General features: G+C 42.1%; 1 protein-coding gene across 1 annotated transcript in view; it reads right to left on the bottom strand.

Annotated features, from left to right (window-relative positions):
- Positions 1-2,741: 2,741 nt before the first annotated feature.
- The window catches only part of LOC121286110 (1-phosphatidylinositol 4,5-bisphosphate phosphodiesterase zeta-1-like), a 64,097-nt gene continuing 39,477 nt past the window's right edge, over positions 2,742-27,361 (bottom strand). The window contains exons 6-11 of the mRNA XM_041203100.1: positions 19,628-19,810; positions 9,258-9,414; positions 8,477-8,593; positions 6,461-6,630; positions 4,921-5,053; positions 2,742-2,974 (exon numbers count right to left, since the gene is read on the bottom strand). Coding sequence (XP_041059034.1) covers positions 2,742-2,974; positions 4,921-5,053; positions 6,461-6,630; positions 8,477-8,593; positions 9,258-9,414; positions 19,628-19,810 — 993 coding nt within the window. The remainder of the gene's footprint in view (positions 2,975-4,920; positions 5,054-6,460; positions 6,631-8,476; positions 8,594-9,257; positions 9,415-19,627; positions 19,811-27,361) is intronic.

Below are 27,361 nucleotides of genomic sequence, written 5' to 3'. Positions count from 1 at the left end.
TGAATCAGGAAAAGTTAATATGCAGGTACAGCAAGTGATTAGGAAGGCAAATGGAATGTTGTCATATATTGCAAGGGAAATGGAACATAAAAGCAGCGATGTTTATTTCAGTTGTACAGGGAATTGGTGAGACCACATTCAAGTACAGTGTATAGTTTTGGTTTCCATATTTAAGAAAGGATATAAATGTGTTTGAAGCATTTCAAGGAAGGTTCACTTGATTGATACCTGGAATGGGGGAAGCTGTTACCTTATGCGAAAAAGTTAGACAGGGCTTGTACCCATTGGAATTTAGAAGATTGAGTGGTTATCTTATTGAAACATATAAGATTCTAAGGGTACTTGACAAGGTGGATGCTGAAAGGATGTTTCCCTTTTTGGAAGAGGCTAAAACTAGGGGACACAGTTTGAAAATAAGGGGTCCCCTGTTTAAGACAAAGATGATAAGAATCATTTTTCTCAAAGAGGGTTATGAATCTTTGGAACTCTCTCCTCAGGCAGAGGTAGATATGTTCTTGACTAACAAGGGAGTCAAAAGCTATCTGGGGCAGATGGAATGTGGAGTTTAGGCCACAATCAGATCGGCCATGATCTTCTTGAATGGCAGAGCAGACTCAAGGGGTCGAATGACCTAACCTTGCTCCTAATTCATATATCCGTCTATTCATATGTTTGAAAAACTCTTGCTGCTCAAGCCCTGTCCCACATCAAATCCTGTTCACGCATCACGACTATTCTTGCTTATCTACATTATTACAAACTTAAAATTTTCATTCTTGAGTTTAAATTTCTTCATGGCTTTGCTCCCCACTATCTCCATAAGCTGCTCCAGACTACAAACACTGTGCGTCCTCGAACTTTCTATTCTTCTGAGTCTTTTGTGCATCCCTTGCACTCACCTCAGCATTTGTGACCATATCTTCAGCCATCCAGGCCCCAAGGTCTGAAGTCTCTTACTAAACCACCCTGCCTCTCAACTTTCTCCTTTAAACCCATGTGTTTGACTAAGTTTTTGACCACATCTCATGATTTTTCTTTCTCTCTCTTGTCTCATTATATCTCTGTGAATGCCTTGAGAAGTTTTTCTATGTTAAAGGCATTAAATAAATGGAAGTCACTTTTGCATTTGGTTAACAATATACTTATGTCTGGCCAGTTGTGGAGTGATAATGAATCTCTTTCAATGATAATTTTGTTGTTGGTATATCTTGCTTTCAAACACAACATAAACATCATCAGCTGCTAAAGATCTCTAAAGCACAACAACTTAAATCACCTGTGTCTAAAAAGAATTATCATTGGCAATTATCTTTTGTTTCTTAATATCTCACCAACTAATACCAGTTCACAACTGTATCTCCTAAGCTTTCAATGTCAGACCTTCTCAAATGAAACTAGACACGATTGTCGAAAAGACTCAAGTTCACAAATGTCCTTTAGGGAAGGAAATCTGCCATCCTTACCTGGTCTGGCCTACATAAGGCCCCGGATCCACAGCAATGTGACTGATTGTTAACTGCCCTCTGAAATGACCTGGGCAATTAAGGATGGACAACAAATGCTGGCCTTGCCAGCAACACCATACCCACGCTGCACCACCCCTCCCCCACCCCCCCCACCCCCACAACTTCTCTCGACCCCTCCTCACCAGCTCCCCCCCCCACCCAGATCGCACCCACACACTGAGGAATAAAAAACAGCTTCCTGAAATTCAAAGGCCTGGTATTTCTGTTTAATGGCACTGGTATTTTCAAAGCAATTCCCTCTATACTCATGTAACTAATGCAAAAGTTTGCAGAATTTGAAGTGAAAATTGTCTTTAGTGTAATTTATGTTTCTGTGATCTTTAGAGCTAGTTTTAAAAATCAATTGCTCGAAGCAGATCCTGTCCCCAAATCCTGCCATACATCCAGGGTGAATTAATCACCAATGGGAGTTCTTGCTTATTTGCAAGCCCTCAAGGGGAGTCCAAAACTTGAAGTTGTTTTTGAATGCTAGGGTAGATAATAGGTAAAAGGTCTTGAATTAATTTACCTCAATCTAAATGAAAAATAATTTTGCATAGTTTTTACAAGTCATCTTCAGTAATTTAAAATCAGTTTACTTACAAGTGGTGGATTAACACTGGGGTCAGAACTTTACCACTTTAGTCCCTGCTGCAATGGAGGGACCATGTTTGGGTTTGAAACCTGACTCCCTGCACAGCCCACCCGGCAGTTGCTCTTTACCAGAGCAAACCAACTGACGTCCCACCTCTTGGTTCGCTGACCAATTAAGGGTGGGGTGCCAGATGATGTGTCCATTCTGTAAAAGAAAGGATTTCTACCTAAAGGGATCCGGCATGCGCCTGAAAAACTCAGCGGCAGCTGGAATGGGGAGGAACCAGAGAAGGCTGCTCTTCCACCCACCCTCCCCACCCTCTCGCCCGCACCACCTGGGTCTCTCATTCCAGAGGTCCTGCTTTGGGGTTTGAGGGACTGCAGCGTGTGTGCACAGTCTGTCCAACCAGCAGGTGTAGATCGAAATGCTGAGAAAGTCAGCAGCAGGAGTTGCACAGCAACGTTCCTTAGTACCTGAATTTGGCACTTAAATGTAATCCATTGGCTATCATTTGTCATTTCTAACTCATTACAGCATCTAAATGTACAAATTCTGTGGCAGTGAATCTTGTCTATGGCGATTACATTTAAGTTAGGAAGTTTTCTTTAGGCTTTCTGCTAACGGATGTTCAATTGTGAATCTCAAAATGTTGTTAGAATTGTTAGTAAAAACAGATTGCGGCTGCCAGAACACAATTTGCCAGGAAACACTGCGACATCTTTACCTTTCTTCATGCTTGTAAATGGCAATGTGTACTGACCAAGCAAATCATTCTCACTGAGAGGATTAATGTCTTTTACTGTGAATCGTACTAAGGCCAGTTCTGGAACTTGAACACAAAACAGCAAACAATCATTCCAATTGGGGTAGCACCCTAAAAAAACAGAGAGAATAAAACATTTTAAGAATTCTGTTTGCCGCAGTCAGAGCTCATGGGGAAAATTTCACAGCCCCCCGCAGGTGGGTTTGCAGGTGAAGGGGGTTCCTGTAAAATGCTGTGGGTGACTTTCTTACCACCTACCCACCTGCTCCTGACCTTGCCGTGATTTTAATGGAGGGAGGTGGAATGAGTAAGGCCTAGGACAACTCACCTGCCCTTGCCCCAAGTGAGGCCCTTAAGTGGCCAATTAATAGTCACTTCCTGCCCCGGTTGCAATTGCTCAGGTCTCGTGTGGGAAACAAGGAGGCTTCTTCATGGGCCCCCTTTTGCAATCAGGCTCCCCATCTCGCATCCCCACCCCAGGTGGCCCTTCCTTGCATGACCTTTGCATCCCATCCCCACCCGCCTCAGCCCTCCCACCTCAGGGCCTCAGGTCCTATCTACGCCGTGAGCCCCCCAGACCCACTTCCATCTGGCTCCGGACTCTTCTTCACTGGAACTGGATGTATTCTTAGCAATGGCCACCACTACTGGTGGGAACTGTGATGACTAGAGAGCTTCCGGGCGGTCAGATTGGTCAGCAGCTCTCGGAGGTGGGATTTCCTGCCCAGATGGTGGGGAAGAAGGCCTGCCCTCCAGCCAATTAACAGAGTGTTAAGTGGCTGCAGGGTAGCCATCGGAAGCAGGGGTGAGTTCCCCGCCACTTCTTTCAGTGGCAAGGTGGGAAACCCTCCCAACCATTAAATGCTAACCAACATGAATGGAGAAAAGGTCTACTGGAATAATAATATTCATACTAAGTGCTTAGCTTCCCACAGTTACAATAACTTAGGAAATCTGACCTATGGTAATGCATCCTGTATAAAATTTGCTCTACAGCCCTCTAGAGTCTTTCAGTGATAACAGCTGCATTTATGTGTCAATGGGACCTGTCAGAATGTGTGTCTGCCAAAGAGAAGAGAAACAGGCATAATTTTTATTCTTGGTTTCTGTACTGTTTTCTTTAATTATTTTCCCAAAGCAGGGTTTTCCTGAGGTTCACTATGGGTCAGCTATAAGCACAGCACACTTAAACACCAACTATGGGAAACATAAGTCACTGAATTCTCTATATTTCCAAATATTTTCAAGCATATAAGCACACACTGCTATCAGAAAGTAACAAACATCAAGATGTTCATTGACAACTGGTGTCAGTTTACCTAACGTTGAATTGGGTGCCTTTAAGGCATCATTACACCAGGAACAATGAAGAATGAGGAACTGTAGTTATAGGGGGAGACTTGAGAGAGTGGAATATTTTCACTAGAGATAAAGAAAGCTAATAAGACCTTGAATACATTTTTTAATTATAAAAGGGTTTGCTGGAATAAATAGGGAAAGGGTAGGGGAGTCATAGAAAAGGAATGATCAATTTAAAACTGAGAGAATGAGAAGAAATGTTTGGAAAATGTTCTTTTATGTTGTTGTTGGAACATGAAATGTTTTACCACAAGGTATATTTGAGGCAGAAACCATGTTCTCTTTCAAGGGAAAGACAAAGGGCTGTGAGGAGAGAGTGGGGGTTAGTTTTGAATGGATCTAAGCAAATAGCTTGCGCAGAAAAAAGAGCCATATGGCCTCATTCAGTGAAGTCAACATCTATGGTTCTAAGTGATGATTGTCATGTGACCAGACATCTACAAGTCATGTAGATATCATGCAGTAGCATCAATGAAGCATGGTTTAAACAAAAGTGAAAAATTACAAAGTTTTATTGTATAAAAGATGGTTTTTGTGTTTTGACCTTTTATTTGAAAATTTATTAACTTGAATACTCACCTCTGAAAATGGGACAACACAGAGCAGCCAGTTTTAAAAATAGTTTCCCTCATGTTTTAATACAGCAACATAGCATCGTTCACATGAAATTCATGCTTGAAACTTACTCACTCCCTCACCTGTACAAGGTAAGACCTTGGTTTGTTGTGCTGCACTGTCTGAGGGCACACCATAAATTTCTACACGTACACAGGCATTAACTGTTATTTTACTCGGTGTTCTGCGGATTGGTAGGTGCTGACCACTAATGATCTATACAAAAAGAACATTGATCAGTCATACAGTTTAGGCTATATCCACAAGTAGCATTAGTTTAGAGGGATCTTTTGGTGATTCTGCACCTCCATCAGGGACCCTTCCTCAATAGGGCTAGGCTAGAGAATTGGTGCAAAGCTAACGTAATCTTATCTCTGATCTCTGCTCCTCTCTGCCACAGCTCAGGACTCGAGTATGGAATAATTAAGTTTGCCATTACCTTTACAGAGAAAAAACTAAACAATGACATTTATATTTACAGGAAATCAGATATTCTTCATCAAAAAACAAAGTTTTATTCCCATTTATGATTTCTAACTAAATCAACAATGTCTTATTTATAATCACATATGCATTTTGTTGTAAACAGCAGAGTAAACGTTCCCCCAAAAGTCAGCTTACTCCTCATGGAACGCAAATGGTTCAAGCAATAATGACTAATAGATGTGTAATGATGATTAATGATGAGTCATTATCACATAGAATTATATAGAATGTACCAAACAAAAGCAGGTCATTTGGCCCAATTACTCCATGCTGGCTTTAGCTCCATAACCTTCTATTCCTTTTTCCTTCATATCTTTATCTCGACTCCCCTTAAATTCATCTCAACTACTCTGTGTGGCAGCAAGTTCCACATTCTAATCACTTTCTGGGCAAAGGATCTTTTTCCTAAATTTCCTATTGGATTTATCATCACCTATCTTATGGTTATCATCTCTAGTTTTGGGCTCCCCATGAGTCAAAATATTTTCTCTACACCTACACTATTAACTTAAAGACCTCTCTCAAGTCACCTCTACCACCACCGCTAATTCCACCACACCCCCTCTCCACCCCCTCAGCCTTCTTTTCTTCTGGTAATCATTCAGATAATTGAAAACCTTACTGGATAGGTCTTAAATAGGTTCTTACTTTATATTATGCCTAGGAACAACTACCTTCATTTCATAACGATGTACTTAGAGTTGTTAGGTGAGATAACTGATGTGTTTACACATTCCTCTTCAATGATCACAATTGATTGTATTTTATTAATCTTCAAAAAGGTCTTCCATTATGAATCATCTTTGTTGCTGTGTAATAAAAAGGTCAGCACTCTAGCAATATGCAGTTCTAACCAGTTAATCACACACATATATAGAAAGGCAAGAGGGGACGAAAAGGGCATTGTCAATCCTTTGCTCCGTCACACAAAACAGCCAAAGGCCTGGCATATGGCTGCCTGACCATCTTCTAAACCACAGATGGTAAGTGGGAAGAAAATAACTGGACCAAAGAAACCTTTATCTGTTCTCCCAGTGCATACTAATAATGTTTATACATTCCTTGATACTAGCACTCTAAGCCTAGTATAACTGACTAAACTTGTTCCTATGTTTGATACAATTAGTTAATACGAACCTGTATTACAATGATCATTGGATCAACACTCTGATTAGAAGCCAGTGTGTCAAATTTGGTGTCATTATTCATGAATTTGGGTTTAAGAACATAGCCGCATCCTCCATTATCCTGAAACTTGCCTCTGTTGAGATCCATGCCCAATCCAGGAACCTCATAATTTAAAGCAACTATACACACAAACACACAAAAAAAATCAAGTAAGGTTTAGGTAACTATGGATAAAATAGTCTGGCTGCATTGACATAATTTTTTTCATCAAATATTATTTTAATTCCTCCACCACCTCCTCTTCTGGTAGCCCACTGAGAGACTGATTCAACCTGCGGCCACTCATACTTACCAAATGTTCTCCAGTGCTTCACCGAAGTGAAAATCCTTCATGTGTGAACTGAGACAGTGGACACTGGTGAGTTTATTGATCACAGAAAAGCATATCACAGCCAAAAGTATTGCTTTCCTTCATTTGACATCCATCTGAGTTAATAGAGGAATGGGAGCTGTGGCTGAACAAGGAATTCCCTTGACTAGGGACAATAAGGCCAATTGAAACACATCTATTGCCCCTAGAGCTGAAATCAGCTAGCTCAGTACTGATCCAGAATCATACCTTAGACCTCTTCTGCGAGCTTAGCTCTAGACAGTCTACTAAACGGCCATCAAGGAAGTTCCTCACCCAGATTTTCATTAAGGAGAGATTGAGTTATGAAGCCAGTCTGGAGAAAGTAGGTTTAGATGTCTACGAGATGATCTTGTAGGGGTATATTAAATAAAAAGTAACTTGCATTTATAAAACATCTTTCATGAATTCACAACATCTTACAGTGCATTGCTGCCAATTCAGATCTTTTTCTGAAGTGAAGCTATTTGGAGCAGTCAATTTGTGTACTGCAAGGTGCCACAAACAGCAATGTCATAATGACCAAATGTCCATTTCTGTGATGTTGGTTGAGCAATAATTATTGGACCAGGGTATCAGGGAGAACTCCCCTACTCTTCTACAAATAGTGCCAGGGCTCTTTTATGTGCCCCTTAGACGGCAGACAGGGTCTCAGTTTAACTTTCCTTCCTTTCTCTTTCAGCTTTTGCCAAGGCACATGGGGTCGCTACACACCTGGTCGATCACCCTTCATATGGCAGGCAGTTTTACAGCCAAATCATGGGGCCTCAGTTTAACACTTCATTCAAAAAAAATGGTCTCTGACAGTGCAGTACTGCCTCAGTGCTGTTTTAGATTGTCGATCTAGATTTGTGTTCAAGTCACTGAGCAAGTATTCTGCTGACTCAGAGGCAAGACTGCTACCCAAGTGTGAGCCAAGGCTGAACATTAAGATAGTTAAAGGTCTTTGAAAAATTTTGTACCACTTTCAAGTTCAGTATTGCACTTTAGCCGATCTCTCATTTTGTTTCCATATTTCTTATTTATTCTTTGCTGTGTTAAATTTTTTTTGTCCTCTGAAAGTTTGACAATTTCTGTGACCTTTTAATGTGGACTGGTGCTGCAATCTGAAGGCATTTGTTTGAGATTTGACTTCTCCACCCTGAAACATTTGATCATTTTGCTTGGCCAAGGCAATATAACCTACAATGTAGGCATCCCACTCTTCTCCACAGACAACAGATGAAGAGGAAATGGACCAGAAGCATCCAGTTAGTGACAAACTGTTTAATGGGTCTACCCCAGTGACAATGAATAGGTTCCAATCCATGGGCTAATAAAGATTATAAAGTAGTTCAGACAAGTATGCAGCTGGTAAATGAGAAAGTGTATTGAGCTAATTCTCATCCCAATTCCTGGGTAAAGGAGAAGTTGTTCAAGTGAAAGTGTTAAATGTTCATTTGCTAACATTCCACAACAAAACTTCAACGCCAAAGTACTTTTTATAGCTTTAGGAAGACCAGGTGTAAGTTCATAAAGTGATAGTCAACTGATTGGTTCATGTATGATCCATAACAGCCGTTCTTGAAGTAAATATATAGTTATATTACATATGAGGTGAAGGAAGTGAAGCTTACCCATTTGACAGCCAACATTCCAGAATTCATGAGGTTTGTAGTTGGAAAAATTTCTTCTGGCACCTGCAGAGTAGGTTCTTGTAAGGAATTTTGAATTGTGTACTACAAATTCAGAAGCTGGAAAAAAGTATATTTAAAGTTAGTTAAAACAAATACATAAGCACAATTAAATATTCACAAAGAAATGCTTTGCTTTTCTTTATATTTGAGTTTTTTTTCTTTTTTTTCACCTTTCTCTGGCAGTCCCACATGAGATCATTATCTAATTGAACGGACAAGCAAGGGACCTACACTCAGGCCTCTATCGCGTTGTTCTGTTGGGCAATAGCTGAATGATAAGGAGTAAACCAGGCTGACCCACTACTCATCCCCACACCACCGATGACAGACATGCACAAAGGCTGAGAACTCAACAGTTGCAGCAGTATTCTAGCACTGTACTGCATCAATACACTCCTATCCATGGTACTCTCTCTGAGTTCTCAATTAGCTTATTGGATATTTTCACATATGTGCAGCTTCAGAAAAGAAGTCCATTAACATACTTTGGCCCATGGTAAGATTAATTATGAAGACAGCTGACTCAACAACTTTATTATAGTACTGGCTCAGAAACTCAACTGCTGCACCACTCCAATATAAAGAGAAAATTCAGTAAATAGCAGCTGGTGCTCAAATAATATCAGAAACAAATTGAAAATAAAAGAGTGTGCTCCTAATGTAATCATTCAGAGGAAATTTCAGGAGAACAGAAAAAAATCTGAATTTAACATACACTGACCTGATTGTTTTACTAACTTCATTGCTCCATGTTCAGAAAATGTATTGCTTTCATAAAACAGCTGATGGTACAGTGAATGTTTGAAGTCTTTGAAATCTACTGCCTTTGAGAACACGATAACATTTGAGAACTCCATGGCGAGCTTAACCATACTTTTCTGCAAGATGCAAAAATAATGCCACAAGATGACAAAATAGTTACAAGGCACTTGGTCGTAAAGGATTTGAATATTGTTCAAAAGAGAGACATATTGCTGAAGCTTTCATCTTGCACTCATCAAGACAAACACAAGAATGCCAAATTTCAAACGCTTATGACAATTTATTCTACAGTAGAAAAGAGGGGACTGATTGGCTGGTAAGTCAAACCTGATTGGCTGAGGTGTTGCCATGGAAAAAGCAATATTATTTAGTTCCCCGTTGTCTTCTCCATGGCAACACCCCAGCCAGTCAACTTACCTACCAATTAGCAGCCTTTTTTCCTGTAGTATAAATTGTTACAATCATTTGACATTTGGCATTCTTCCATTTGTTCTGATGAGCACAAGATGGAAAGCTTCAGCAACATGTTTCACTTTTCAACAATATACAAAATGTTTAGAATGACAAAACAAACCTTGGGTGTATCTGGGAATGAAACTGAGATAAGTGGCAATCATGAATAAAACTTTCCAAGCATGATGACAGCAGTTCAATTGTTCAATATTCAAACTATTGAGTTGTGCTTTTCTCTTTCATCTAATGCAGCCATTCTGGAGGTGCAATAAAGACATCATTTGGCGTTTAATAAAAAGAGTCACCAGGTACTGCTGAGATTCTGCAAGACTGGGAACAAGCAAATATAATAGCTTTCTTTCAAACAATATGACAAACTGTCCAGGCGCTGACAAATTAACCAATAATAGCAGGAAAAATATTGAAAGGGAGCAGTACCAGAGAGCAATAAAAATGAGAAGCCAGCATGATATCAGAAAGGGGGGCGGTCACAAGAGAGATTTAATTGAAGAAAATCATTCTTGGTTAATCTATCTAGAAAGATCCTATAATCCTTCATCATTGTAAACATGGCATCTTAAAAGATTCGCAAAATAGGTGCAACCAAATGGAAAAGCCTGAGCTGAGGATCCCATTGCTTCTGACCTCTAATGAGGTTTGTGCAATTGCACCATGTGAGTCTCTCATCCCTCATGGCAGTTTACCACCATTGATTTTGCAATCGTTAGCCTCCTTCCTCCACACACCCCCATACCCTTTGCACAGCTTCACTGTCAGCACATGGAAATATAAAATATGCCCGATGGTTCCTAGTCTTTCATTGGTTGAAACCAAGTTTCCATCAAGGCTGCAACATCATGGCTCAGATCTTCCGGTCTCTGGAAACCGGGCGTACTCTGGTTGATACTCTATACCCACTTGGGAGTTGACTGGGAAGTTTCAATTTCCAATAGGTAACTCCCTTGCACCTGGGGACCCTTTGTAAAAGTCTCCATCTCTGAGATACTGTCGGAAACATTGGACAGTTCCAATTTACTTACCTGGATAGTTAGCCAGGAAATGTTAGAAAGTAAAATCCTAGTTTAACTCCTGAGTAACTATACAACTGACCCTGCAATCACTCACCGTGAGCCCCCGACTCCACCCTCGACCCCCTGACTACCCTTCCTGATCTCCCAACTACCTCTCCGACCCCCGAACTTCTCCCTCAAACACCCAACACTCTCCAGACCCAACCTGACTAGCTCCTGACTTGACCTGAATAGCCCTGACCATCCAACTACTCCCTCCCCACTGACTCCCCTTCTGACCCCCTGACCCCCACCCCCCCACCCCGATCCAGTCTAACTAGCCCTCAACCCGACCCGGCCATCCCCCACCACCCAACTCCCCTGCAACCCCCTGACTCCCACTCAACCTGACCTGACTAGATCCCTATCCACCTACCCACTCACCCGTCTACAACCCTACCTAACTGCCACCCTAAACAGCTGCCACCCTGCCGCCCTACCCACCTATCACCCTATCCATCTAACATCTTATCCAACTGCCACCCTGCCACACTACACCTTAGCCACTTATCTCACCTACTTTACCCCCTTACCCACCCTACCCCCTTACACATTTACCTTCCCTCAGTAGCTTTTCAAGGAAGCTTTGGGACATTTAAGCTCTTACCAGAATACAGGGGATGGTGCTGTAAAAATGGGGCATGGCTAGTCTTCCCCACTGCTCAGGAGCTACATCGAAACTCTTTGAGTGACTGTACGCTCCGTGTTTCTGGAGAAGCCAGGATTGGAAGCTCCAGCCAGAGATGTGGAGCTCCAGTCTGGCAGAGAAAAGTAGAAGTGGAGTGGCAAACCAATGGTGATCGCCGCTCCTCAGAAGATTCAGGCCCATACTCCTCCATTCCAAATCAATACCTGTGGTTCCCCGACTCAATCTAATGCTTCACACAGTTGTGAAAAACACTGGATTCTTGGCTTATTCATAATCTGCAATAAATTTTCCTTTTTTTATTGATCTTGTCTTCTTTAACATTCACCTGGAGCTGTCCTCCTTCAGTACTGGGATTTGTCTCTCCAATACACTTGAAATAGTCTCAATGCTACAGGTAAAATGGATAATGAGATTCTTTCACATATGGTTCTCTTTGCTACACAAAGTTCTCAATAAAATTGGACAGGAAATCAAGGGAAGAGCTTTTAACTGGATACCAAGCAGGAACAAATATAGAATCACAGAATCATTACAGTGCAGAAGGAGGCCATTCAGCCCATCGAGTCTGCACTGCCTCTCTGAAAGAGCATTCTACCTAGTCCCATTCCCCTGTCTTATCCCCATAACCTTGCATAATCTTTCTTTTCAGATAGCAATCTAATTCCCTTTTAAATACCTCGATTGAACCTGCCTCCGCCACCCTCTCAGAAAGTTTGTTCCAGACTCCAGCCATCCTCTGGGTGAAAATATTTTTCCTCACATCACTTTTTCTCCTTCCGCCACTTATTTTGAAACAATGCCCTCTAGTTCTTGATGCTGTCTTGAATGGAACAGTTTCTCACTTCTTTACCCTGTCCATATCCCTCAGGATCTTGAATACTTCTATCAAGTCTCCTCTCAACCTTCATTTCTCCAAGGAAAATGTCCAGTTCCAACCTTTCCAATCTATCCTTATATCTACAGTTCTTCATCCCTGGAATCATTCTTATGCATCTCCTCTGTACTCTCTCCAATGCCTTCACATCCTTCCTCAAATATGACACCCAGAACTGGATGCAGTACTCCAGATGAGGCCCAACTGGTGTCTTATACAAGTTCAACATGACCTCCTTACTCTTGTACTCAATGTCCCTATTAATAAATCCTAAGATACTATATGCTTTATTAACTGCTCTCTCTAGTGGCCCTGCCACTAATGAGATACTAATGAGAAATTTAAGGTATGATTTTAAACCCGCCTCCCTGTCAGGAGCAGGGTAGGCAGGTCTTTAAAATGATGATTGGGTGCTTCCATGGCCATCATTGTGGAAGGAGAGCCCCTGGCAGCCACAGCTCTCAGTGGCGATGGAATTAAAGGAGGCCTCACTGGCCCCCCCTTCAGCCTCAACATGGGATCCATCCACTATCAGGAAGATCCCAGAGGCATATCCATTCTGCTCTCAATCGACATGTAGGTGCTAATAATTGGCTATCTGCCTGTGCCATGTTTGCACACGCTGCATTTCATCTGCTGGATTTTCAGCAGCAGAGCCCCTTAACTATTTAAGTAACAGGCTCCAATGACACCATTTGGTCCCATTGTGAATTTAGCTGATCTGTGCTGGTGTTGCCCAGAGCCTAAGCCACAAGGGAAAGCTGGCAGGGAGCAGGATTGTGGTCAGAAGAGGGCCAGATAAGCTGGATTTTCACTTTATAAAGGTTTGCTTGCAGGCCAGGAGAAACTCACTTCTTTTAATTGTAAAGACTTTACTTTTTGTTAGTTTGAAGGAATTGAGTCCATGTTGAGAATGATATTATGAAGCTGATTAGGTCTATGAAACAGCATGATGGGCAGAATCTTATCAGTTGTGCAAAGGCAGCTTTGGAGGTGGGAAGGAGGGCAATTTGTGAAAGTTACATGTCAGGTCACCTAGCTGGCACTGGCAGATAGCCAATTATTAGCACATATGTGCATGGTTGAGAGCAGAATGTAAGTGCCTCCGGGATCTTCCTGATAGTGGATGGATCCCCTGTTGAGGCTGAAGTGGCGGGGGGGGGGACAGTGATGTCTCCTTTAATTTCATTCCCCTGAGAGCTGTGGCTGCCAGGGGCTCTCCATCCACAAGGATAGCCTTGTGCTGTGGCCATACTCATTTTCACCGATTTTTTAATTTTTCAGAAGACTCCCTCACTGTTTCCTCTCTACATTTGCAGCACCACCTCTCCCAGTGGGGCTGTAGGGTTCCCCACAGCCTCAGGTGCCCTGCTTTGTCCCCATGCCTGCAGAGCCCATCCACCATCACTAATTCAAGGAGGCTCCGGGAGGCTGCCTGTTAATTGGCTGCCTCAGGGAAGATTGCGCAGGTGGGCATGACTCAGACACCATAGGGGTTAGGATCCACGTATGATTTCTTTGCCCAAGATATTAAGGTGTTAAGATTCTACCCAATATATAGTTTCCTTCTTTTTGCTTTGACATTTTGTAGTTGAGGGTTGTTTTTTCCTTCTCCAAGCCAGATATTTATTGCAAGTTTCTAACATTTCCTTCCCTCCTTCCATCAGCCCGTTTGCTCCTCTCACACCACTCACTAGGCACCCACACCTCCCACCATGTGTAATTGATCCAATTTCTGGAACTCTTTTTCCATTGGCTTTGATTCTCATTAGAATAAGCATATTGGCTTCGGATTGTGGCAGTTGAACCCTATGATTTATGTTCTGTATGAAAAGAGACCCAATTAAAACATTTTCCAAAGAATCCACTCCAAGCATGGCAGTGATGCTCATTAATGCTAATTGACTTGCTCTGCACATTGGACTAAAATACAATACTTCCAAAAGCAAAACTATGAACCCAAAGATTTTGAAATATTTTAGAAAATAGCTGAGTTGTCTAAAGTGATTGTACTCCAATCTTCCAATTTGTTAAATTAGTGTTTCAGTCCACTGCATTACATCCATCTATCATAAAACATGTCATAGCATTCAAAGCATTAAATGTACTCTTGGGCCATGCTTAGAATAATAGGGTTTATTGTTTTGTAGCTTTTAAGAATATATGAAAAACAAACACAGTGGCACTGAGTAATGAAATATATGGGTGCCAACCAAAGCAAATATGTTTCAGCAAGACAAAGAAAGTAATTGTTTTTGATTGAAAGTCTTTGTGGGCAACTTCAAAGCTAACTATCCTCATACCACTCAGTTCAGCTAACTGTTTTATGTTTATTTGTTGGATACATCATGCACAATGTCTCACTCATTGGGGAAAATGACACAGTAATATAAATTACAAAGGAATGTAAGAAGAATAAACGTCAATGAGGAGATGTAATCTTTCTTTCAAACTGAAATCTGAAGATAAGCAAGCATTTTATTAACTTTTGAAAATAATGGAGGGGCTTGTATTTCCTCAAGTGTAGAAAATTAAGGGATTATCTAATTGAAATGTTTAAGGTGATTAAAGATTTTGACAAGGTAGATAGAATCTATTTCCCGTGGGGAGAATCAAGAACACGAAGCATTCAGGGGTGATGTCAGGCACACCTATTCACACAAGGGATAGTAACAATCTGGAATACTCTTCCCCCAAAAAGTTTTTGAATATATGAACATACAAATTAGGAGCAGGAGTAGACCATTCGGCCCCTTGAGCCTGCTCCTCCATTTGTTAAGATCATGGCTGATCTGATCATGGCTTCAACTCTATTTTCCTGTCTACCCCCCAAACCCTTTGACTCCCTTGGCAATCAACAATCCATCTAAGACAGTCTTAAAAATATTCAATAACCCTGCCTCCACTGTTCTCTGGGGAAAAGAATTCCACAGATTACCAACTCTCTGAGAGAAAAAAATTTTTCCTAATTTCTGTCTTCAAAAGGAGACTCCTTATTTTTAAACTGTCTCCCCTAGTTTTAGTCTCTTTCATAAGGGGAAACATTCTCTCAGCATCCACCCTCTGTTAAGTCCCCTCAGGATTTTATATGTACCAATAAGATCACATCTCATTCTTCTAAACCCCAACAGGTACAGACCTAACCTGTCCAACCTTTCATGCCAGGAATCAGTCAAGTGAACCTTCTCTAAACTGCTTCTAATGCAATTATATCCTTTTTTAAGTACTCTACACAGTACTTCAGATGTGGGCTGGGATCTCTTGGCCTGCCGAAAGTCAATGGACTTTTTGCCGGTTCACCAAATTTTCTGTCCTGCCTGTGATGCCCACCATGTGGCAAAATCATCTCAGATTTTCACTAAGTGCAGTGGTGGGCAGGAAAACAATGTTTTACCTGCCGGTCGCAATGACAGCTTTTCATGTCGTATCATCCCAAACCCGCCACATTAATTATGCATTCCTGGGATACACACCATTTCAATGGTGGGTAGGCTCCAATTCACCTGCCACGCCATCACCTTGCTGCTTCATCACGCCACACTTAAAGTACAGACGTGGGCAGTGCTTCCAGCCCAAGACTGCTGCAAAGAAGACATGGCCCAGAAAGGCAAGAAGACTGCAGCCTCCAAGAGCTTTTTGGATGCCGTGGAGGCCCGCTGTGATGTCTTTTAATCCCACTCTGGCTACAGGAGTGAAGCAACATTACCACTCCGGCTTGGTGGGGGATAGCAGTGGTGATCAGTGCCAATGCTGCACAGAAGAGGTTGGCCATCCAATGCAGATAGAGGATGAATGACCTCATCTATGCAGCCAGGATATGACAAACATCTCATCACTCCAAACTCACACATTCAAGCCCATCATACATTCACTGGCATCTCACTCACTGTCAGCTCAAAAGACATCACCACCCATTCTCACACACATTATCTCACATGTCCATCTGAACTCATCTCCTCTGGAGACTGCCTCCTCAGCCCTCACCATTTTGAGGCCACTTGCACAGATCAACATGTACTCCCACAACATATCCTGGGATACCCTCCTTCCCCAGTACAGCACTCACCTTGCAGCCCCTTCCCTTGCCTGAGGACACTTCTCCCCCTTCCCTAAGCAAGCCCTAGCCCTGCAGCCATTGAAAAGCCACCAACATATAGCTGGCCTGGTAGGTAGAGACCTGCTCGTGAGACCCCCTAAAATTGATGTGATGCTGTCTGTGAAGCCTGGCACTGATGACTGTGAGTGCTGACTGAAGCAAATTAGGCAAACAAACCTTGAAGTCCCAAGTGAAGTGCAGCCTGGCAAGTGCACACCTTATAGATGCTATTGAGAAACACGTTGGCATGTTTTCAAGCTGATGTAGGCAGATGATCCAGTGGGGTGGGTTGGGGGTGAGTCTGGCGGGCCGGCCTCATAATAATACGTTGATATATTACAATGAGATTCCTGACGTCTGATGGCAGGGGATGCAGCCCGCCATCGATGGGCTAGGTGGACAATTGCAAACTGGTTTCACGAAATCAATTTTTGGCCTTCCTGCCATATTGTCCATTCACGCCACCAAACACGCCCGACATCAGCGGGCACGGAAAATCCAGGCTGTGGTCTCACCAATGCCCTGTACAACTGTAGCAAAGCATGCTTGCTTTTATATTCCAATTCCCTTGCAAGAAATGACAACACTACATTTGTTGAGAATGAGTTTCACTGAAAATTTCAAAACTGAAATTGATAAATTTTTGTTAGGTAGGGGAATGGAACCAAGATGGCTAAATTAAGCTGAAATGCAGATTGGCCATGATCAAACTGAATGGTCCAGCAGGCTCCAGGAGCTGAATACGCTACGCCTGTATCTACATGATGACAGCGCTCCCATCATACTGCTTGGCAAGGAGTTTAAGAATTTTGACCCAGTGATACCAAAGCAACATTGATATATGTCAAAGTCGGAATGGTGTGTAAACGTGAGAGGAATTTGGAGGTCATGTTCCCATGCACCTTCTGCCTTATCTTTTCAGCTTGGTGAAGGTTTTGAGGTATTGGGCTGGATTTTCACTACCAAGGAGTTGTTAGCTTGAGTCGGGAAATTTCCCGACAGATCCATCTCAGTTTAAAATGCCCCATCACACTCAATCTTCAGTCCAAAGAGGCAGTTGTGGGGTGGACTAGGAAGCCCTTTCAAACCTTTCAAATCCCAAGTGGTTAATCTCTTATAAAAATAAACTTTTATTCATACCCCACATCAAAAACAGTGGATCCTTTAATACTCTTTAAGCTAACATCAAATGGTTAACTCAGAGCCCCTTGCTGCGATAATTTTACATTTTGAAACTCAAGTTTTCATAATGGCATAACAATAGCCTTTAGGGAAATGTCAACAAATGCTGCACCAACAGATGCTGCACCAGTTGGCCGGTCAATCAAAGCAATCTGGCAGAGGTTTTTTTAAAATAATCACTAACAATGGCAGACAGTTTTTTTCTACAGTTTCAAGAGTGGGAGATTCAAAAAACTTCAGATTGTGATAGTTAAACAGACCTTACCCACCTTTCCAGAGAGTTTATGTCTATTCCATGAATTTGTGACTCCCACACTGTGGGCTAAGGCCCTTGCAATAGCCAAAATGGGGTCTGTTCAAATTCAGCACTAAGTTCAAATGGCTCTGTTGGGTTTGGGATATCTGCCTGTGTGAATCACACCCCGCCCCTATCCCCGACCAGCAAAAATAGGATCTTTTAGAAATGGGAGTGGGATTTCCACATCTGGGTGCGTGGAATCTTCCTGACTCTGAAAATCTGGCCCGTTGTTAAACAAGCCTTGGCAAGTTGCTGCAATGCATCATGTAGATAGTATTTTACAGAGTGAGGGGCATAGGACAGGTGCACACAAAGGAGAGGAAATGAAAGTGTTTAAGAAAGCCAAACTGAAAACAGAAAATATTGGCAAAAAGACGTAACTTGTCTTTGAATTTCTCAGCGTGCTGTGCATTTCTAGGATTTGAAGGGTTTATTTTTGCTTTTTTAAAATTATACTGGATTGGGCAGAATCCTGTAAACACATTGTGATAAAGACAATCCTCTTTTTAATACATTTTCATTCATTGGAATTCCACTGGACCATAATGGAACCTCTAAGAGTTTCATTGCTATTGCCTGCAAACCATTACATTAATCAGATGCTCACTTATGAAACATAACAGAAGTAAAATTGGTCTTCAGCAGTAGAACAAAATTGGTGATAGTGAACCGCAGTTCATTTTACATACCACTCCATTTGCTTTTCCAAGACCAATTGCACCTCCAATAACAGCAATTTACAAGAAAGGCCCTTGGAATTTGCCTCAGAATATATTCACTGATCACAATGCTTTGCTGTCATTTGAGACTAGGTTTAAATGAAAAGAAAAGAACACATTTGCATTTTTTTGCCTGTAACACCATTCATAAAATCATCATACCACACTGAAGGAAACCATTTGGCCCAATGTGTCTGTCAGCTCTTTGAAACAGCTATACAATTAGTCCCACTCCCTAGCTCTTTCCATGCTGCTCTGAAATCTTCTCCCCATTCCATTTTTTCTCCAATTTCCTTTGAAAGCTACTATTGAATCTGCTTCCACTACCCTTGCAAGCAGTGCATTCCAGATCACAACAACTCAATGTAAAAAATAATTATCCTTATCTTCCCTGTTAGGCTTTATTTAACCAGGAATAGGCATATTAGGACCTCTTCCAAAACAGTAATTTGCTATGATTGAAGCATTTTGTGCTTAAGGTTTTATATATGGAAGCAATCTGATAAGAAAAAAGGAACCTGCAGTTATATAATATGTTGTCATTTCCTCAGGCCATCTCAAAGTGCATTAATGGATGACTTTTGAAATCTAGTCACTTGTTATGCAAGTAAAAGAGACAACCAGCTTAGCCATGGTAAGATACCAAAACAGTAAATAGATCAAAAATCAGTCCTGGTGTTGTAGGACAAATGTTGACATTAGAAAAATTCCATGCTGCTATTCTAATTGTGCCACAGGGTTTCTTGTGTCAACAGGAGCAGACATACAGGATAACCATTTATCATCCAAGAGATAACTCCAATAGTGTAGCACTCCCTCTGTACTACACTGAATAGTAGCTAGCTGGATGTGCTCAAGTCATTGGTGGGTCTTGTAGCCACAGCTTTGAGTAAGAAATTAGAAGCTATTCTATTGAGGCCGTGTCTCAAATATTGGGGTCAGTATGGTATGTGCGTGACGGACTAATTACACTCTCCTTGGACTTTACCTTCTTCATCCTGAATGCCCGTATCCCAGCTGGTACCACACTCCTCACTTCAGATTCTGCCTCAGGGTCAAATTCTTCACTGTTCTCTCCAACTTCCCCATCCACAAGTTGCCACATTCCTGGGACTGAGTAACTGAACTTTCGAACATTCTTACACCTGATCAATATCTTGTGTTTTAACTCCTGCAAAAGAAAATGGCAAAAGGAAATAAGTGTAACAAACAAATCAGTCAAGACAATCTTTTCTTCCTGTGTAGCATGAGTGAAGATACTGCTTCCATTATATTATCAGAACATTTGATGCTTGTTTCATTAAGTCCATAATGATATTTGCACGGTTGGGAAGACAACTGCCCTGTGTTTCGGTAAATAGGGTTGTCTCTGTTTTCTTTCTAGGCCAAGCTACAGATTCAAATTCTGTTAAATTGGAACAAACATTATTAGAGTTTATATAAAACTCTTCAAAGTTCTACTATGTCAACTGCTGCCAATGTAGGGAGACATGTATTTTCTGTGAATGAGTGATATTACTCATTGGGTCATTATAAAAATTGGGACATTGGTATGTTTCACTGTAAGTGGACTCAAGTACATTTACATAGGATACACGGCACTAAAACAGGCTATTCAACCCAACCAGTCCATGCCAGTTTTATACTCCACTCAAGCCTCCTCCCATCTTTCTTCATCTCAATCTATCATTATAACCCTCTTTTCCCTTCTCCCTCATATGCTTGTCTTGGAGTGAGGGTTGGTAGGGGGGAGGGGGGGTGGTGGGGGTGGGGGGGGGGGGGGGGGGGGGGGTGCGTGGGGAGGTGGTTGCTCTTGGGTTTCCTCCAACAAGGCAACTGTTGTGTGTTAAGAGAACTGTGAAGTCACAGTATAGGGAAATAGACCTTAAGCAGAGGGCATGGTGAGAGGTTAATTGTAGAAGTGTTGCTTGAGAGGGGTGAAGAGTGTGCAGGGGCATAAGGGACTGATGCCTTGCCTGCCCTACAAATAATGTAGATCTTCTTCCAGCATTTTAAGGTCCTGAGGTAAAATTGGCAATCAGTGTCAGTTCCATTCTGCACCCACATCTGGACATCTGTTCATCCTGCCTTCCAATGTCTTGGAGATCTGAACAGCTGAAGTTCTGTGCTTTTCTTAGTGACTGGGTGTCATTGCCCTCCCACCCTCCTAAGTATAAATGGTACCTGAATATTCATAATTCTGTCCAAGTGTAATAAAAAGGTCAGTAAGATGTGCAGTGAAATAATTTGAGAGAGAAATAAAAGAGCAAAGCAATGTTCCTGACTTATCTCCCTGCTCTCCAATTGCTGGTTAACAGGAGCTGAAAAATACATTTAGAAGGTCGTAGAGGAATTTCCTGCTGGCTCAACTGCCTATGCCAGATTTACATTTTCACACCAATGCATGCAAATACATAAATGCAAATGAGCTTATACCCAAAAAACATCATTGTTACCTCTTCTAGCGGCCAATGGTGTCTGTTGTTTTTTTTAAATATAGATTTAACAACAGTGTACATCACATTACAGAAATTCTTGGCCATAGATTTCAGAAACCAATTGACTTTTAGTGATTGCATTACATGTCCAGAATCCATATGTAAAAACTTGGATTAAAAGAGCCAGAATCCACTTGAAATAAATGGTGAAAATAAGAGCCTCTAAAAAAATGTATTTTATGCTTTACAGTGCTGGCATGTTTTATTGATTTCCAATAAAGATGTACAACTAGATATCCATTTAATTATCTTGGTACAAACTTCTCTTACATACCATGTATTATCTTCAATAAACTCCTGTGCCATTTTTCTAAACATAAATGTATAAATTGATAATTCATTTAATAACTTAATATTTCACAAGATAGGCTCAGGCGAATAAGGATTTGTTCTTGCCTCCTTCTGGAACACTAATGTCATCAGCTTCCAAACACACCATTTAGATTTTTCTTTAGCATTCAGTGTTCTGGGCTTGACAGCCTTTCCTGTTAACTGGTTCTAGCTATTAATCAGCTCCTTGAAAATAGATGGTTCTAAATGTTATTCCTAAGGTTTCATAACCCTGAAACTGTGCCCTCTTGTTTTATGTTTACTTTCTTTATCCCTCTAAGAACCTTGTGGCTCTTGAAGGTATGTTGTAGATGACCATTGAGACTGAAGATCCTTAGATTATTATGCTGTACCTTATAGTTCTTCCCTCTGACCTCTGCATTGTCTTAAGATGTTCCCCCTTAGGTGCTGGTGGCCACCTCTCCACAGTACTCAAGGTGAGTCCTTACAGACCACTGTCCAGCTTTAGAATGACCTCTGGTTGACTTAAAATTGATGCTATAGTATAGAATCTAGTATTTTGTTTCCTTTGTGTAGTGTTACTCACAACTTAAATAAACATCACTTGGACTCTAAATTTCCCCTTCGCAAATTCTATCCTATCCATTGAGCTGACATTTTTGCTAAGGTAGTGTGTTAGAGGGAGGTCTTGTGGCACAGTGGTAAGCCCCTGTCTCATGGCTAGAAGCCAGAAGAAGATCTACATTCTTTGTAGAGCAGGCAAGGCAAGATATGTCACACCTCTCCCTATAGTACTTGATGGCCACAGAAGGTGCGTTCATAATGTGGCTAAACAGGTTGATCAACAGCCTTCAGACTCTTCGAATACACCTGATGGCAGGCAGGAAGAATGGGAGCTTTCCTGGTCAGTCATACTGCAGAAGACAATGGCAAACAACTGCAGTACTTTACCAAGCACAATCACGGACCAATCCGATGGAAGTCCATGATTGCCAACACCCCCTCAGGGCATGGTAACTGGAGGAGCAGTATTAGATGGGTTGAAAAGCACATCCCTGGTGAAAAGTTTCATTGTTAATGCATGTACAGGGAAAGGAGGCCCACAATAGAAGCACAGCAGAGTATTCAGGGAAGGAAGGTGACAAAAAATAAAAGAAAATAGATTTATCAGTCTGAAATATAAATAAGAAATAAAAGGGCAATCTATGAAGAGAGGAGAAATAAAATATTTTTCTAAGACACACCTCTCAACATTATTTAAATATAGCACACTGGTCAAAATATGAGTGAAGACTTGTAGAGGTGTGGTAGGGAATGGTGACGGAGATATCTGAGAGCCAGTTTAGTTTCTGGGTTTTGGCAGGCCTTTCTGCTCCAATATCTTGGCCGTAGCACCCACAATCAGGTAGCAATCTCAAGGATAATCTCGCTCTTAATGTCCCAATGAAGTTCATTATAACAAAACTACAGTGTAGCTTCTTGAACTTACCCTTTTTTTCATTTATCAACTAATAAACTAAATTCTGTCAGGCTTTTACACTTGAAGCTCAAAGCCAAATCAATTCACATTCATATATTTAATGGAATATAAATCAAGACCAGTGAATTTCCTGCAATAAGTTATCTTTAGCTGTACCTGTATACCATTCTATCCAGTTAAGCTTTCCAAAGCTTAATGATTTGAAATAAAATGAAATTAGAATGCTGGATTAGAGTATACATCTACCTTCCAGCTATGAGTAGGGGAACAATGTATTCACAATATGAATAGACTGGGCTGTGAGGTGAATAACAATTGTGTGCTGATGTATATAAAGTGAAAGATACATGTAGGGGTCCTCCCGTTGTGGCACTACTTTTTCAAAGTGTCCATGACCCTTCTGGCTACGTTATAGTGGACAAGAAAGAGGACCCTCTATCACCAATTAATCCCTGACAGAAAAATCAAGGCTTTACCATTGTGCAATTATATGTGGAAACACACAGGCAACATATGCTGGGCCTGCAAGCGATTCAGCTCCTCTAAGACTAAAAACAAAAGGGAACTTCTACCCATATATTGAAATATTTGATGTGAAGGATCAACTGCCTGTTGCAGAGCCTGATTTTTCTGTCATTTAATTGGTCAGCTGCGTAATCGGTGTCAGAAACACAGTGGTAGAAAATTTGCCCTTAAATGTCCACCAGATTATCATCATCAAGCGATTTTATTATACTTTCAGAATGATTTTAAACAAACTTCCTCTCACAATCCTACTATAGTTATAACTACTAGCGTTGTTCTAGTAATCAGTAATGAATTAACTCTTTCACTGTTTCCAAGGTGGTGCTGAGCTACATAAATGAGAAAGGTTCCATTTTTTATTCTTGATCTGTGTTGAATTGGCTGATCTTACATGGGTAAATAAACAGGTACGAGGCTGGCCTCAGTGCACAGAAGAGAGTAAACCAATCATGAGGCCTATACCTGATGATTCGGCTGCAAAGTGAGCAGATGTGGACATTGATTAAGAACAGGACTGGACTCTGTTATGGTGACTAGCCATTCAACAATCACTGATTAATCTCACACAAGTACAGTCAGGTGAGGTATCACAGGATCACCTGGTGCCTGTGGGACTGAAATCCAACAAGAGACACTGGGCAGAATTTTCAGCCCTATCATGGCTGGGGCGAAGCCATAAAATGCGGTGAGACATTCAAAACTACACTGATTTCAGCAGGAATGGCAGATCCTGCCAATAGGAATGGCGGCAAAATTCCACCCACTGTCTTCAGGAGAGCAATAGAAGAGGACAAAGATATTTCCTTATAATGGATTCCAACGTTTTTCCCTCTAGATCTAGAAGCCTAAATTTTTCAGGATCTTGTTTCAAAGAGTAGACTCTCATCTATTTTCCCATCACCTAGCATTACCCCGTATTTATTGTTAATGCATGTACAGGGAAAGGAGGCCTACACTCGAAGCACAGCAGAGTGTTCAGGGAAGGAAGGTGGAAAAAAATAAAAGAAAATAGATTTATCAGTCTAAAATAGCTCCAACAACTCATCAACACCAACACCCATCCAGGACCCTCCACCCCTGCCTATCCCTCTGTCCCCATCCCATCTTCCAATCCCAGCCCCGACCATGTATTCACTATACCCCCTGACCTTCCCCCCTCCGATGCTGAACGTTCAGTGCTCAGCAAAGGATTTAGTTTCATACCCTTACATCCTCATCTCAATGAATTTCGGGCTCGGCACGATGCTGAACTCTTCTTCCGCCGCCTTCGTCTTCATGCTCACTTCTTTGGGCAGGAGTCCTCTCCCCGTTCAACGGATCCTTTTACCCACCTCCAATATTCTTCCTCCACCTGGACCCCTCCCTCTGGATTCTTACCTTCTCTTGATCTTTTCATTGAGAACTGTCGGCGTGACATTAGTCATCTCAATTTCTCTGCTCCTCTCACCCATTCTAACCTGTCTCTCTCTGAACTTGCTACACTCCGTTCTCTTAGGTCCAGCCCTGACCTTGTCATCAAACCCACTGACAAGGGTGCTGTTGTTGTTGTCTGGCGCATTGACCTCTACCTCGCAGAGGCTGAGCGTCAACTCGCAGACACTTCCTCCTACCTCTCCCTGGACCATGACCCCACCACTGAACATCAAGCCATTGTTTCCAGGACTGTCACTGACCTCATCTCCTCTGGAGATCTTCCTTCCACAGCTTCCAACCTGACAGTCTCCCAACCTTGGACAGCCCACTTCTACCTCCTACCCAAAATCCACAAACAGGACTGTCCCAGCAGACCGAAAATGTCAGCCTGTTCCTGCCCCACGGAACTCATTTCTTGCTATCTTGACTCCATTCTCTCTCCTTGTTCAGTCCCTTCCCACCTACATCCATGATTCCTCTGACACCCTACATCATATCAACAATTTCCAGTTCCCTGGCCCCAACCGCCTCCTCTTCACCATGGACGTCCAATCCCTCTACAACTCCATCCCCCAGCGGGATGGTCTGATGGCTCTCCGCTTCTTCCTCGAACAGAGGCCCGAACAATCCCCATCCACCACTACTCTCCTCCGTCTGGCTGAACTTGTTCTCACACTGAACAATTTCTCCTTAAATTTCTCTCACTTCCTCCAAATAAAAGGTGTGGCTATGGGTATCCTTATGGGCCCCAGCTATGCCTGTCTCTTTATGGGGTATGTGAAACATTCCTTGTTCCAGTCCTACTCCGGCCCCCTCCCACAACTCTTTCTCCAGTACATCGATGATTACTTTGGTGCTGCTTCATGCTCTCGTCTGGACCTGGAAAAATTTATTAATTTTGCTTCCAATTTCCAACCCTCCATCATTTTCACATCTCTGACACTTCCCTTCCCTTCCTTGACCTCTCTGTCTCAATTTCTGGTGATAGACTGTCCACCACTATTCATTACAAGCCTACCGACTCCCACAGCTACCTCGACTACAGCTTCTCACACCCTGCTTCCTGTAAGAACTCCATCCCATTCTCTCAGTTCCTTTGCCTCCATCGCATCTGTTCTGATGATGCCACTTTCAAAAACAGTTCCTCTGACATGTCCTCCTTCTTCCTTAACCGAGGTTTTCCACCCACAGTGGTTGACAGGGCCCTCAACTGTGTCTGGCCCATCTCCCGCGCATCTGCCCTCACACCTTCTTCTCCTTCCCAGAAACATGATAGGGTCCCCCTTGTCTTCACTTATCACTCCACCAGCCTTCGCATTCAAAGGATCATCCTCCGCCATTTCCGCCAACTCCAGCATGATGCCACCACCAAACACATCTTCCCTTCATCCCCCCAGCGGCATTCTGTAGGGATCGTTCCCTCCGTGACACCCTGGTCTACTCCTCCATCACCCCCTACACCTCAACCCCCTCCCACGACACCTTCCCATGCAACCATAGATGATGCAACATCTGCCCCTTTACATCCCCTCTCCTCACCATCCAAGGGCCCAAACACTCATTTCAAGTGAAGCAGCATTTCACTTGCACTTCCCTCAACTTAGTCTACTGCATTCGTTGCTCCCAACGGTTTCCTCTACATTGGAGAGACCAAACGCAGACTGGGTGACCGCTTTGCAGAATACCTTCGGTCTGTCCGCAAGCATTACCCAGACCTCCCTGTCACTTGCCATTTCAACACTCCACCCTGCTCTCATGCCTACATGTCCATCCTTGGCTTGCTGCATTGTTCCAGTGAAGCTCAATGCAAACTGGAGGAACTGCACCTTATCTTCCGACTAGGCACTTTACAGCCTTCCGGACTGAATATTGAGTTCAACAATTTTAGATCATGAACTCTCTCCTCCATCCCCACCCCCTTTCCAATTTTCCCCCTCCTTTTTGTTTTTAATAATTTATATAGATTTTTCTTTTCCCACCTATTTCCATTATTTTTAAATGCATTTCCATCCATTGTTTTATCTCTACCTTTTAGCCTTTTTCGATTCCTTAACCCCACCCCACCCCACCCCCACTAGGGCTATCTGTACCTTGCTCGTCCTGCTTTCTACCCTTAATTAGCACATTCCTTTAGATAATATCACCACCTTCAACACCTCTTTGTCCTTTTGTCTGTGACATCTTTTGGTTATCTCCACCTATCACTGGCCCTCTATCCAGCTCTTCTTGTCCCACCGCACCACCCCCCCCCTTTAACCAGCTTATATTTCACCTTTTTTCTATTTTTCCATAGTTCTGTTGAAGAGTCAACATTTAAAATGTTAACTGTGCTCCTCTCCACAGATGCTGACAGACCTGCTGAGTTTTTCCAGGTATTTTTGTTTTGGATTTCCAGCATCCGCAGTTTTTTGCTTTTATATTACCCCGTATTTATTCAGCCATCACAACATTAAGCTGCAATTCCTTCCATTCCACCTTAATTTTTTTCATTTCGCCATGGCAACTGATCTTGTTG

This window comes from Carcharodon carcharias, chromosome 13, assembly GCF_017639515.1.
Source record: "Carcharodon carcharias isolate sCarCar2 chromosome 13, sCarCar2.pri, whole genome shotgun sequence".
In the NCBI taxonomy this organism is placed as follows: Eukaryota; Metazoa; Chordata; class Chondrichthyes; order Lamniformes; family Lamnidae; genus Carcharodon; species Carcharodon carcharias.
Note: the sequence above shows the minus strand (reverse complement) of the source record. Positions and strands in the feature narration are given on the sequence as shown.